Source organism: Somniosus microcephalus, chromosome 5 (genome assembly GCF_052327205.1).
Source record: "Somniosus microcephalus isolate GS21.2 chromosome 5, FLI_Smic_1.0, whole genome shotgun sequence".
NCBI lineage: Eukaryota > Metazoa > Chordata > Chondrichthyes > Squaliformes > Somniosidae > Somniosus > Somniosus microcephalus.
In genome coordinates this window covers 237302615-237317987 of record NC_140991.1, presented here as the reverse complement: position 1 = coordinate 237317987, position 15373 = coordinate 237302615, and the positions used below count along the sequence as shown (strand labels likewise).

General features: G+C 47.9%; 1 protein-coding gene across 5 annotated transcripts in view; it reads right to left on the bottom strand.

Annotated features, from left to right (window-relative positions):
* Window positions 1-15373, bottom strand: part of LOC147117613 (triple functional domain protein) — an 862300-nt gene that overhangs the window by 486410 nt on the left and 360517 nt on the right. For all 5 annotated transcript variants that reach the window (XM_085988742.1, XM_085988743.1, XM_085988739.1 and 2 more), the window contains one exon: window positions 13178-13300. In XM_085988742.1, coding sequence (XP_085844868.1) covers window positions 13178-13300 — 123 coding nt within the window. The remainder of the gene's footprint in view (window positions 1-13177; window positions 13301-15373) is intronic.

Genomic DNA, 15373 nt, shown 5'->3' with positions numbered 1-15373 from the left:
TGTCTGCCTCCCTTTTTAAATAAGGGCGTTACATTGGCAGTTTTCCAATCTGCCGGGACCTTTCCTGAATCCAGGGAGTTTTGGAAAATTACCACCAATGCATCCACAATCCCTACTGCTACTTCTCTCAAGACCATAGGATGTAAGCCATCAGGTCCAGGGGATTTATCTGCCTTTAGTCCCATTATCTTACCGAGTACCACCTCCTTAGTGATTTTAATCGTGTTTAGCTCCTCCCCCCATAGCCCCCTGTTTGTCCAGTGTTGGGATATTTTTAGTGTCCTCTACTGTAAAGACTGATACAAAATATTTGTTCAGCGTTTTTGCCATCTCCATGTTCCCCACCACTAATTTCCTGGTCTCGTCCTCTAAGGGACCAACATTCACTTTAGCCACCCTTTTTATATAACTATAGAAACTCTTGCTATCTGTTTTTATATTTTTTGCTAGTTTACTTTCATAATCTATCTTCCTTTCTTAATTAATCTTTTAGTTATTCTTTGCTGGCTTTTAAATGCTTCCCAATCTTCTATCCTCCCACTAGATTTGGCTACTTTATATGCCCTTGTTTTCAGTCGGATACTATCCTTTATTACTTTACTTAGCCACGGATGGCTGTCTTTTCCTTTTACGTCCCTGTTTCCTCAATGGACTATATTTTTCTTGAAAGTTGTGAAATATCTCCTTGAATGTACACCACTGCTCATGTACCGTCTTACACTTTAATCTATTTTCCCAGTCCACTTTAGTCAACTCTGCTCTCATACCTTCATAGTCTCCTTTATTTAAGCTTAGTACGCTGGTTTGAGATCCAACTCTCTCACCCTCCAACTGAATTCGGAATTCAACCATGTTATGGTCACTCATTCCAAGGGGATCCTTTACTAGGACATTTTTTATTAAGCCTTTCTCATTACACAGGACCAGATCTGAGATTGCCTGCCCCCTGGTTGGTTCAGTTACATACTGCTCAAGGAGCCCATCCCTAATGCACTCTATGAACTCTTCCTCAAGGCTGCCCTGCCCAATTTGATTTGTCCAGTCAATATGAAACTTAAAATCCCCCATGATTATAGCTGTTCCCTTATTACAAACCCCAACTATTTCCTGATTTATACTCCAACCAACAGAGTTGCAACTGTTAGGAGGCCTATAGACTACGCCCACTAGTGACTTTTTCCCCTTATTATTCCTTATCTCCACCCAAACTGTTTCACTATCCTGATCCTTTGACCCAATATCATTTCTCACTATTGCAGTAATTCCATCCTTTATTAACATAGCCACCCCACCTCCCTTTCCTTCCTGTCTGTCCTTCCTAATTGTCAAATACCCCTGGATGTTTAGTTCCCAGTCATGGTCACCTTGCAGCCATGTTTCTGTAATGGCCACCAGATCATACTCATGCGTAGTTATTTGTACCGTCAACGCGTCTATTTTGTTAAGAATGCTGCGTGCATTCAGATGAAGAAAAGGCGTCCCATGCTTCTGGTAGATGCCTCCGCTGAGGAAGCGCTGACTGAGGGTAGCGAGAGGGGCTTCCCAGGAGATCACATTGAAGAAGTGTGTGAGGCTCCAACCTTCCACAGCTGTGCCTAAGTCTTGAAGAAGTAGCCCCAAACCTGCAACAACAAGCTCCTTCAACATACAAATGCTGTCCCTTTAAATCTCAGCTTTCCCGAATGAGCTGCAGCTGACAGCAAGCAAGCCGGCAAGCTTCATGCCAGGTTTCATCAGCGGGGTTCCCCGCAGGCGTGTTTAGCCCCTGAAAATCGCAAGGGCACCCTAAAATCAGCTTAAACATGGTGATAATTGCTCATTACTGTTCCGACGGCCAGTCCCGCCAGTGGCAGGCGGGACTGACTCAGGTCGCGGAGAAACGGCGGTCCGAAAGTCTGACGGGGCGGGGAATCAGGCGGGGGGGGGGGGGGGGGGGGTGGTCGTGACCCGCTTTTTCGGTGATTTTTCGGCCCCCGGCCGCCTGGAAAGCCGCCCGACGGCTGGCAGAAAATCGGGGCCATGGTTGCACTTGAGAGGGTACAGAGGAGATTTACAAGGATGTTGCCAGGACTGGAGAATTTTAGCTATGAGGAAAGATTGGATATGCTGGGGTTGTTTTCTTTAGAATAGAGGAGGCTGAGGGGAGACTTAATTGAGGTGTGTAAAATTATGAGGGGCCTAGATAGAGTGGATAGAAAGAACCTATTTCCATTAGCAAAGAGGTCAATAACCAGGGGGCATAGATTTAAAGTAATTGGTAGAAGGATTAGGGGAGAGTTGAGAAGAACTTTTTTCACCCAGAGGGTGGTGGGAGTCTGGAACATACTGCCTGAAAGGATGGTAGAGGCAGAAGCCCTCATCACATTTAAAAAGTACAGGAAACTTTGTGATACCCGGCACCGACGGGTCCGGCGTGTTGCCGATCTATCAAAACTGCCGGACATACAAAGTTAATGTTGAAGCATACGGAGGTTTTCATCTCCGTATCTGACAACAAACACTGTTGCTTAGCAACAGCTTCTAAAGAGTCAGCTGCAGCTGCAAGCGTCTCTAGCTGAAGCTGTTGCTATAGCTACAAACCTTGCAGTGCCTGACTGGGAAAAAAAAAGAACGAGAACTAAAAAAACTTATAGAAAACGGCTCCTGATTTTTGCCGTTAGATCGAGTATTCCGGACGTACAACCTCCGGATAAACCAAAGTTTCCTGTACTTGGATATGCACTTGAAATGCCATAACCTACAGGGCTACGGACCAAGAGCTGGAAAGTGGGATTAGGCTGGATAGCTCTTTTTGGACCCGCACAGACACGACGGGCCAAATGGCCTCCTTCTGTGCCATAAATTTCTATGATTCTATGATAAGTGGGGTTCCTATGATTTCATTAAGAAAAAAGAGCATCGTGGGCACACCCTAGAAACTGTGTATTCACATGCATAATTCTTGAGCAGTGATAGTAGATCCATTTGGATGTTCCTCAAATGGGACCCTTTTCTGTTGGTGAATGCGTGGGATGTTATACAGGTGCTTGAATGGCCTAAAGATGCAGGTGATGATGTTCGATACCCTAGGAATGGCACATCTTTAAAAACACCTCTCCTGCTGTTGTTGCAGATAAAGTACTCAACCAGCATGTCAGCATCTGTAACCTGGGTAGTACAACAGTAAACCCCTGATCCTAGCTAAGTCTCTTGCCATTGCCTGGAAGGTGCCTATGACAAAAAGGGTGCGTACCATCATTACTTTTAACTCTACTGGCAGTGAGGTGCTAATGTTGTACCTTGATTCCAGTCTAGTTCTAGGAGATGGCATAATTTTATGGCTTCTTTGATGAATTGTAGCCTCCTTTCACATTAGTCCTTGGTGAGGATGAGGAAACCCCGTTGGTAGCAGTAGATAAGAACATAAGAAATAGGAGCAGGAGTAGGCCAATCGGCCCCTTGAGCCTGTTCTGCCATTCAATAAGATCATGGCTGATCTTTGATCTCAACTCCACTTTCCCGACCGATTCCCATATCCCTCAATTCCTTCAGGGTCCAAAAATCTATCTATCTCAGCCTTGAATATACTCAACAACTGAGCATCCACAGCCCTCTGGGATGGAGAATTCCAAAGATTCACAACTCTCTGCGTGAAGAAATTTCTCCTCATCGCAGTTCTAAAAGGCTGACCCCTTATCCTGAGACTATGCTCCCTAGTGCTAGACTCTCCAGCCAGGGAAAACAGCATCTACCCTGTCAAGCCCTCACAGAATCTTATATGTTACAATGAGATCATCTCTCATTCTTCTAAACTCCAGAGAGTATAGGCTCATTCTAGTCAATCTCTCCTCATGGACAATCATGTTCTTTTTAAGCTGCGCAGTTGCGCAGCGCTCTGCAGCTCCCGCACAGCCGGTGAGTCGGCTTTTAAACAGGAAAAACCACGTATGGACCGCGCACCCCCATAAAGGGGCCGCGCACAACCAAAAAAAATTGAAGGGCACATTGAGGATAACCCTCTCATCCCAGGAACCAGTCTGGTGAACCTTCGTTGCATCCCCTCTAAGGCAAGTATATCCTTTCTTAGGTATGGAGACCAAAACTGTACACAATACTCCAGGTGTGGTCTCACCAAAGCCTGTACAATTGCAGCAAGACTTCCTTACTCTTGCACTCCAAACCCTATTGCAATAAAGGTCAACATACCATTTGCCTTCCTAATTGCTTGCTGTACCTACGTTAACTTTGTGTTTTGTGTACAAGGACACCTAAATCCCTCTGAACACCAACATTTAATAGTTTCCTACCATTTAAAAATTCTGTTTTTCTATTCTTCCTACCAAAGTGAATAACCTCACATTTCCCCACATTATACTCCATCTGCCACCTTCTTGTCCACTCACTTAACCTGTCTTTATCCCTTTACACTCTTTTGTGTCCTCCTCACTTACTTTCCCACCTAGCTTTGTATCATCAGCAAACTTGGATACATTACACTCTGTCCCTTCATCTAAGTCATTAATATAGATTGTAAACAGCTGAGGCCAAAGCACTGATCCTTGCAGCACCCCACAGCCTGCCTACCTGAAAATGACCTGTTTATTCTTGCTCTGTTTTCTGTCCTTTAACCAACCGCTATCCATGCTAATATATTTCCCCCAACCCCATGAGCTCTTAGCTTGTGTAACAACCTTTCATGTGGCACCTTATCAAATACCTTTCAAAAATCCAAATATACTACATCCAGCAGCTCTCCGTTATCTACCCTGCTAGTTACATCCTCTAAAAACCCAATAGATTTGTCAAACATGATTTCACTTTCATAAAGCCATGATAACTCTACCAAATCATATCATGATTTTTTAAGTGCCTTCCTTAATGACTAATATCAGGCTAACTGTCCTGTAGTCCCCTGCTTTCTCTCTCCCTCCTTTCTTCAATAGCGCTGTTACATTTGCCACCTTCCTATTCACTGGGAACATTCCAATGCATTCACTATCACTGCAGCCAACTCTTTTAGAACCCTAGACCCATTAATTTCTCCAGTACTTTTTCTTTACTAATATTAATTACTTTAAGTTCCTCACTCTCATTAGACCCTCGGTCCCTCACTATTTCTGGTGTGTTTTTTGTGTCTTCCACTGTGAAGACAGATGGAACATATTTGTTTAATGTCTCTGCGCTGTCTGAGGTAGTAGTGTGTTCCTTTCCTAAGGCATTGCGTCTTCCTCAGAGGCTCGCTGTACTCCTTCAACATGTTCAGTAAAGGAAGACGTGCTGTTGCACTCGGACTGCGTGCACTGAAACAGTTGCAGTGCTCTTTACAATGAATGCTGCTGGATCCCTGCCCATTCGCTGCTGCCTTAGTACCATCTTTATAGTAAGCTTCATTAACCTTCTGTCATTTAATCACTCCTACCTTCCACCCTATCACAGACCTTCCCTTGTTCTTTCCTCCCCTCCCCCTTTCCCTGGCTCTGTACTTGCTTAAAACCTGTTACATCTCTAACTTTTTCCAGTTCTGATGATCGACCTGAAATGTTAGCTTTGTTTCTCTCTCCACAGATGCTACCAGACCTGCTGAGCAATGTTTCCCCTAATTATTTTTTTTGGGGTGCGCGGCCCATTCACAATTTTACACATGCACAAAATTTAACATTGGAAAAGCTGGTCCCGGGCTGCGCGGGACCAGCAGACAGCTGCACAGCCGCGCAGGTTAGCGGGAACGTTGCTGCTGAGTACTTCCAGCATTTTCTGTTTTTATTTCATTAACCTAACATGGGCTAGAAGGCACTTCTAAGCAAATCGGCTTGTACATCTTTGATAAGTCCTTAGCAAGCTGAAAAACTGTCCACGCAATGTCTGTACATTAACATGCATAAAACTGGTTCAGTCCCAGAAAGAATTTTAGGAACATGGGTAAATTTGTGCAAGTGTTTCATTGGTGCTAATACATGAAACTATTAAGCATTATATCACACTCAGCAAACGCATCACCGTTAAAAGAGAATAATTTCCTCTGTTAATTAGGAAATAAAGTTGGACTTTTCAAGTACCTAGTGAATTAAACATCCTTTTTAAATTAAAACCAAACAGCATTTTCTTACAAGAGAATCTCCAAACAGAAGAAACCATTCCTATGCAATTTCCTGTCTTCATTAACCTACAGAAAAAACTATTTTCCTGGCATTTCAAACTCTACAATTGTTCAGAACATTTTAATAGTGACTTATTTACATCCATCTTTTTTGTATCGACGATAAATTATGTTTTGTGTCCAAAGATGTGCGGGTTAGGTTGATTGGCTATGATAAATTGACCCTTAGTGTTAGGGGGATTACATACGTGGGGTTACGGGGATCGGGTGGGATATGTGTCGGTGCAGGCTCAATGGGCCGAAATGGCCTCTATCTGCACTGTGGGGTTTCTGTGATTCTGTGAAAAAGGAGAAAGCATAGGATTTGAAAACAATATGCTGTGGGGGACTACGGTCTCCCGCGTAAAGAAATAGGCAACACAGCGAGCTACAAGAAATAGGTCTTTACTCCAACTCTCACAATACAGTACTGAATTCGTGAAGCCCGCGAACCTGTGATGACTCACGGATTATTCACCTGCTGGAACCTGATTGGTTTTCCTTCTCTCAGCAGCAGGCAAGTCTGAACGTGCCTTATTCCTCTCAGCTTGCAACTGTCTTGCGGGGGGAGGGGAATACAGCAGTTAAAAGGGGATTATACAGGTTTATCTACATACACACAGTGTTTCCCCAATGTGGCAACGCCACATACGCCCCCCCAAGAATCCTCGTTAACTGTAAAAGTCAGTCTCTGCGGAGGTTTGACCAAGCGGCCGTAGCGGCTGTGGTAGCCATCTGGCGTGTGAGGAGGGCTGTCTGGGAGGTCGGCCGGTTGGTTCGTCGGCTGGTCTGGCGGCTGGTCTGCCGGTGGGCTGGCTGGACGGGCTGCCAGCGAAGGTGAGGCGGCGGCCGGGAAGTAAGGTTCTCACGTGTCTTGGTCCTCTTGTGGGGCCGCCGCCAACGCGAGCGGTCTGCCCCGCCGTGGGGGAAGAGCCGGCCGAAACGGGAAGCTGAGGTCCAGGTGCGCCGGTTTGAGGCGGTCTACTGAAATAAGGTCCGGCTTCCCGCCGACGTCGATAAGAAAAGCTTTGTCCCCCGTCTCCAATACTGGGAAGGGGCCGGTGTATGGTGCCTGCAGCGGGCCTCTGTGCGCGTCCCAGCGCACGAAGACGAACCCTGCATGTCGTAAGTCTCGAGGCACGTAGGACGGCTGCGGGCCGTGTTGCGAAGTGGGCACTGGACGGAATTGCTGGGCCGTGTCCTGGTGCAGGGAAAGCTGTCTGGCAGCCGACCACGGCTCCGTTGTCAGGGGGAGGAAGTCGCCTGGTACTCTGAGCGGTTGGCCGTAGACCATCTCGGCCGCGGAGGCGCGGAGGTCCTCTTTGGGCGCGGTGCGCAATCCCAGGAGAACCCAGGGTAGTTTGTCGATCCAGCTGGTGTCGGCCAGGCTGGCGCGGAGGGAGGCTTTCAAAGAACGATGAAAGCGCTCGCAGAGCCCGTTGGCCTGCGGGTGGTAGGCTGTTGTCCTGTGCAACTTGGTGCCGAGGCCAGTGGTGATGGCATTCCACAAGTGGGAGGTGAACTGGGGGCATCTGTCTGAGGATATGTCGGTCGGCACGCCGAACCGGGCCACCCATGTTGAGAAGAATGCTCGTGCGACGTCGGTCGTGGTGGTGGAGGCGAGGGGAACCACCTCGGGCCATCTGGTGGTGCGGTCGACGATCGTGAGCAGGTGTGTAAAGCCGTGCGACGGCGGCAAGGGGCCTACCAGATCGACGTGGACGTGGTCGAAACGCCTATCGGGCACCGGGAAACACTCCAATGGCGCCTTGGTGTGCTGCTGGACCTTCGCGCGCTGACATGCCATGCATGTGTTGGTCCAGTCTCTCACATCCTTGTGGAGTCCAGGCCAGACGAACTTGGCGGACATAAGTTTCTGAGACGCACGCATCCCTGGATGTGAGAGGCCGTGGATGATGTCGAAAACTCGCTTGCGCCAGGCGGATGGGACGACCGGCCTAGGCGAGGGGACTGAGACGTAGCACAGGAGGGTTGTGCCGGCTGCGTGGAAGTGGATATCGGCCAGGGTGAGGCTGGTGGTTGACGTCCTGAGGACCTGGATCTCCGCGTCGGCGGCCTGGTCTCTCGCCATGTTGGCGTAGTCGACGCCCAGGTGCACTGCGTGGAGCGAGGGTCTTGAGAGGCAGTCGGCCACCAAATTGTCCTTGCTGGCGACGTGGCGGATGTCCGTGGTGAACTCCGAGATGAAGTTGAGTTGGCGCGCGGACCAGGGTTCGGTTACTTTGGCCATGGCAAAAGTGAGCGGCTTGTGGTCCACGAATGCAGTGAACGGCCGGCCTTCCAGGAGGAAACGGAAGTGCCGGATTGCCAGGAACAGGGCCAGGAGCTCTCTGTCGAACGTGCTGTAGGCCTGCCCATTCTTGCGCAGCTGTCGGCTGAAAAATGCCAGTGGCTGCCACGCGCCTTCGACCCACTGTTGCTGGACGGCGCCGACGGCGTAATCCGAGGCATCCGTGGTGAGGGCGGTCTTGGCGCCCGGGATGGGGTGGGACAGTAGTGTGGCGTTGGGCAAGGCGCTTTTGGTCTGGTGGAAGGCTATCGCCATCTCGCTGGACCAGGTGAGTTGCTCTTTGCCCGTTTTGCCCCTGGTGGCTTCGTAGAGGGGGTGCATGAGTGCGGCGGCCTTGGGCACGAACCAGTGATAGAAATTGACCATCCCCAAAAATTCCTGCAGCGCCTTGACCGAGGTGGGCTGGGGAAAGTCCGCCACCGCCTGCACCTTGGAAGGTAGGGGAATGGCTCCCCTTGGCGAGATTCTGTGGCCGAGAAAGTCAATTTGGGCTACTCTGAACTGGCATTTGGCCGGGTTGACGATTAGCCCGTGTTGGCTGAGGCGCTGGAAAAGGGAGCGCAAATGCTCGATGTGCTCGGCCTTGCTGGTGCTGGCCACGAGGATATCGTCCAGATAGATGAACAGGAAGCTCAGGTCCCGTAGGACGGAGTCCATGAGCCGTTGGAAGGCCTGTGCGGCGTTCTTAAGCCCGAAGGGCATGCGCAGGAACTCGAACAGTCCGAAGTAAGTGATGACCGCCGTCTTCTGGACGTCTGCGTGGTGGACGGGGACCTGATGGTAGCCGCGAATCAGGTCGACCTTGGAAAAGACGGACTTTCCTGCTAGGTGTGCCGAGAAGTCTTGGCTGTGCGGAATGGGGAATCTATCGGGCGTGGTGGCGTCGTTGAGCCGTCTGTAGTCGCCGCAGGGGCGCCAGCCACCGCCCGGCTTGGGCACAATGTGGAGGGGGGGGGACCAAGGGCTGTTCGAGCGGCGGATGATGCCCAGTTTTTCCATCGTGCCGAATTCTTCCTTGGCCACCGCCATCTTTGCTGGGTCCAGGCGTCTGGCTCGAGCGAACACTGGTGGTCCCGTAGTGGCGATGTGGTGCTCGACCCCATGCTTGGCTGCCGCGGCTCAGAAGGTCGGTTGTGTGAGCCTCGGGAAATCTGCGAGTAGGTGGGCGTAGTCGTCATGCGCTGGGGCGGAGCAGGACCCGACGAGGGCCGGGCTGTTGCTCTGCTGGCAGGCCAGTGAAGCGAAAGTTGTTGCGTCGATCAGGCGCCTGTCGCGGACGTCGACCAGGAGTCCGTGGGCGCAAAGAAAATCGGCGCCCAGCAAGGGATGTGCCACCGAGGCCGTCACGAAATCCCACGTAAATCGCTGGCCGTTGAAACAAACCTCGGCCCGTCGCTTTCCGAAAGTAGCGATGGCTGCGCCAATTGCCGCCACGAGGGGTGGGCTGCTGCGGCCTGCCTGGATGTCAAGCTGGGAGGCAGGAATTATGCTGCATTGGGCTCCGGTGTCGCAAAGGAATCTGCGCCCTGAAAGAGAGTCGGTTATGTACAGCAGTTTACCTGCGGTGCCGATGGCCATCGTGGTGGCGGGGGTGCGGTCGAGCGGGCCTAGGCGGCGGCGCGGGGCTGGTGCGTTGGGCCGGGCGGCCATCTTGGTTTGATCGAAAGAGCAGGGTGCTCTGCAGCATTGGGCCTTGTGGCCGAAACGCGCGTGGTAGTAGCATAGTTCTGCGGCCTGGCGTGGCGGTACGCGCTCGGTGGTGTCGGGGAGCCTCGCGGCTGCACAGCCGAGTTGGGCGACAGCGAAGACTTTGTCCGCGGCGGCTGCCAGTTGTACGCAGTCCGTGATCGGGGACCCCGCGAGGGCAGTCTGTACCTGCTGAGGAAGCAGGCTGAGGAAAAGGGCCCGAAACAAGAAGCACTGCAGTTCAGAGCCCAGGAGCGCAAGCATCCGGCTCATCAACTGGGTCGGGGTAGAATCGCCGAGGCCTGGTAGTGAGAGAAGCCTACGGGCCCTCTCCTCCCTGGACAGGCCGTAAGCCTGCAGCAAGCGGCCCTTAATGGTTGAGTACTTGCTGGTCTGTGGTGGGTTCCCCAGCAGGTCGAGAACTTCGGCGGCGGTAGAGCTTGCTAGTGCTGAGACTACATGGAGGTACCTTTCTTCATCGTCTTGAACCCTGCGAAGGGTGAATTGGGCCTCCGAGTGCGCGAACCAAGCTGGTGCTTGGTGTTCCCAGAAGGTGGGGAGCTTCAAGGACGCGGCGCCAGCCGACATCAGGCTGCTGCTGGTTGCCATCGGGTCGTTGCTGGCCTCTGTAAGGCTGCGTGAGTCGGGGGCTTCGGCCGCCGACATTCGGGGTCACCAATGTGGGGGACTACGGTCTCCCGCGTAAAGAAATAGGCAGCACAGCGAGCTACAAGAAATAGGTCTTTACTCCAACTCTCACAATACAGTACTGAATTCGTGAAGCCCGCGAACCTGTGATGACTCACGGATTAGTCACCTGCTGGAACCTGATTGGTTTTCCTTCTCTCAGCAGCAGGCAAGTCTGAACGTGCCTTATTCCTCTCAGCTTGCAACTGTCTTGCGGGGGGAGGGGAATGCAGCAGTTAAAAGGGGATTATACAGGTTTACACACAGTGTTTCCCCAATGTGGCAACGCCACAATGCCTTAATTAGCATTATTGACAGCAAAATAGCTATTCTACCAATTAAATATATATATATGTTAGTGAATCCCAACATGAGTAGCCAGCTTCAGCAGAAGAAGGAAGAAAATAAGAGGAAAAAAAATAATGCCCAGGAGGAAATGGAGAAAAACAGGAATGCTTGAAGGAACAGGAAAAGACAGACAAAAACAATGGGAAAACTCGAAAGAAGTCTAGAAGAGGGAACACTAAACAGTCCTCAAGTAGTTCCAAAGCTTGGACTAAGTCAGAAAACAAAGTTGAGATCAAAAGATAGAGTTAATGTTGAAGACTGTGAGAACTGAACTAATTCTAGCCCACAGTAAATTAGCAGATGTTTGCCATTAATTTTTGATGAGGTTAAGTTGCTCCAAAATAAGGTTCTAAGCATTACAAATTGGCTTTGCTCATGCTGTTTATGGCATCATTTAAACTCCTTGTTGACATTATTTTCTGATCATGTTTCTCTCAAGAACATTTTTTACATTTTATTTCAATTTCAATTTTAAGAAGATTATTATTCTAGAAGATTATCACCCTGGTTTCCCCATCAGAGCCAACATTTTGAATTGCAATGGTTCTGACCGTACAGTAATAGGAAATGATGGATACAATAATAGGAAATGATGGATGCAATACACTCATTATGATGTCAGCCACCGAATTAATGTGGAGGAAGGTGGACCAGCTGACTTGGGGTAGATGAGTACATCTTAAAACAATTCTAATACATTCAAGATGAATGAGGGCATAACGTAATTACTAAAGAAAATCTGGAATACTTTTCCTTTACTTGTTCTTAAATATTGCATAATACTTAGTATTAATGCAGTCTTCACATCACATAAACCCACAAAGTGTTTAATCTGGTGAAGCCCTCTGAAACATGGTGATTTCTGAATTAAGTTTCCAAATGACAATATCTCACTGCCTAACATAATGTAGGCATTAAGTACCATAAAAGTGTTTTTTAATTCCTTGTTTTTAATATCCCAAACAGCTAAAAATACCATATTTTTGATTAATGAGGATAGTTATGGTACATAATGTGAAAGGTTTGCTTTCACAAGAGTACACTGGTTCATCCCTTATTCTACAAATTTGCAAAAACACGAGCAGTGTCAGGGATTGGGAATTGGAGACAACTTAAATGTAATAGCAAGGCAGGAAAAAAAAGTTTTTTGTTGGGAAGAGAAGGGACACAAGTATCAGCTGCAGCCAATGTTCCCGTTAAGCTGCGTGGCCGTGCACCGGTCTAGAGGTCCCACACAGGCCGCTCACCGGCTTTACAATGCAGGAAACCGCAAATATGAATGGGCCTCGCAGCCCGTTAAAGGGACCGTGCACCCAAAAAAAAGAGAGGGTACATTGGCTGCAGCTGAGAACTACTCCTTCAAATCACTGCAAAGACCACTACAATTTAGTAATAAAATCCACTTCTTGTTTCTGTGCAACTACTAGTAAATTAAATAAAAATAAAATATGAAGAGTTGAAGGAAGTACAAACAGCTGAGCTAGCGTTCCAAGAATTGATACAAAATAAACACTAGACATAGCATGTGGAATTTCGAGATACGTAGAAAGAAACTTAACCAAACCTATTAAGGAAGTGAACAAAATAACCACTTACGCCTGCCCCTTAGTCTCAGTAGTCTCAGGAATTTGGTAGAAATGCTGAATCAGTGCTATTCATGCAGGGCTAATTTCACAGGAAGACATTTAACTGGTGCCAGTACTGGTGATGTACTGAACAACTGCAGTTATCAAAAAGTAAAAATACAGCAGAATTTGAGGTGGCAGAAAACAAAATGAGGTGCTGAAAATCTGAAATAAAAACAGAAAATTCTGTAACATACAGATGTTCCATCAGCATCTCAGGAAAAAAAAATGTTTTCAGATGTGATTGAGCTAATGTGTATTTCCAGCACTGTTGAATTCAGCTGGCAATACTATCCATCACCAACATATGGATCCTGTGCATCTCCTTAAAAAATTCATATTACCTCTTCACCCTCCAGCCTGCATGAGCAAGGATATTTTAATGCAGGGTTTGCATATCCTCACCTGTGCAACTTCTTCAAAATCCTCATGCCGTTTCTGTAAAGCCCTGGCTCTATGCAGTGATTTCCCCACTCCAGTGTGTTTGCTGAGAAAGGCCTCTCCATGGTTTTCAATCCAGTCCAATACCTACAACATTTAATGAAAGCACTGAATTATGAACACACTATCAGATATTTTGTCCAAAGCAATTATCATAATATGAATTCTAGTGATGATCAATAGATTCTCAACTTTTGTAATAAATGTAATCATCGACTGAGATAAAGGACATTAGTTAAATAAATCTCCTCTCTTGTTCATCACAGTCGACATGCTTTGGACTGCCACAATGAAGGGACAAAAGCAATAACAATGACAACAACAACTTGCACTTATATAGTGCCTTTAACATAGAAAAAAGTCTCAAAGTACTTCAGGCACTGTTTGTTTGATGTGGGGTTTGACAGATGGTATATTTATGGCCTGAGATTTTTAATTCCATTATTCCTTACAGTAAAAGCCAGTGCAAAATTCTCACTTGCATACAGGTTTTTATGACCTGGAAACTTGGTGATGTGTTTATGCACTAATGCAACTGAATTTTTTCCATCCAGCAAGCAACGCTCCAACTAATTCAAAATTCCACGCATGCGTGGTTTTTCTATTTAACAGCCGGTTCACCGGCTGTGTGGGACCCGCAGCGCACTGCGCGGCCGTACAGCTGAAAGGGAACGTTGCTAGCAACCTATTAGAAAAGTTATGGATGGTGCAACTTACGCACCAGATTTAAGCTAACTATTGAAGGGACATATCTTTTTTAAAGAGGCAAAATGTATAAAATACAAGATGCAAAAATAGAACAACCCAAACAGGAAAGAATTTCAATACTTCAACAACTTACAATTATATAGTGCCTTTAATGTAGTAAAATTACCCAAGCTGCTTCACAGGAGCATTATGAAACAAAATTTGACACCAAGCCACATAAGATGATATTAGGACAGATGACCCAAAGCTTAGTCAAAGATATAGGTTTTAAGGAGCGTCTTAAAGGAGGAGAGATGATTAGCAAGCGAATTCCAGAGCTTCAGGCCGAGACAGCTGAAGGCACGGCCGCCAATGTTGGAGCGATTAAAATTGGGAATGCACAAGAGGCCAGAATTGGAGGAGGGCAGAGGTCTGGGAGGGTTATAGGGCTGGAGGAGGTTACAGAGATAGGGAGGGGCGAGGCCATGGAGGGATTTCAAAACAAGGATGAGTATTTAAAATCGAGGCGTTGCCGGACCGAGAGCCGATGAAGGTTCGTGAGCACAGGGGTGAGGGGTGAATGGGCTTTGGTGCGAGATAGGTCACGGGGAGCAGAGTTTAGGAAGAGCTCCAGTTTATGGAGAGTGCGAGATAGGAAGCCAGCCAGGAGAACACTGGAATAGTCAAGTCTAGAGGTAACACAGGCAGGGACAAGGGTTTCAGCAGATGAACTGAGGCAGGGGCGGAGACAGGCGATGTTATGGAGGTGGAAGTAGGCGGTCTTGGTGATGGAGCGGATATGTGGTCGGAAACTCATCTCGGGGTTAAATACGACACCAAGGTTGCAAACGGTCTGGTTCCGCCTCAGACAGTGGCCAGGGAGAGGGAGGAATCTGTGGCTAGGAAACACAGTTTGTGGCAAGACCGAAGACAAAGGCTTCGATTTTCCCAATATTTAGTTAGAGGAAATTTCCAACATTACTATACATTTTTGTTCATTTGTAAGGGAAACAGCAATTTGACTACATGCTTTTTTTCTGCTTGCAGAAATGTCAGTACTGGCAATAAATCTGTATGTAAATGTCATTGCATTACAGGCAAAATAGGAAATAAAAGTAATTCTGTCCAACATATACGGCTCCTCATTGAGTTCTAAAATGAGGTTGATGAAAACAGACTTCTCTTACAATTGTGATTCTCAGGATTAACTCTGAAATCCCACTTCCTAACTGCAATTTAGTCCTTTAATATTACAGAGAAGTGCTTCAGTGATTGTGCCAGTTTCTGTTGTGTTGAATCTGGAGGTGAAATGAAAGGAGTGGTTTATACAAATATTCGGTCACCAAACACAGGTACTACTGCAGTAACAATGGCCCAGAAATTCGGGTCTCCACGGGTGAGTACGCACGGGGTACTCACCCGTAAGCCCAATGGAAGTGCCGGTTTCCTGCATGCACTGCGCATGCGCGGGAA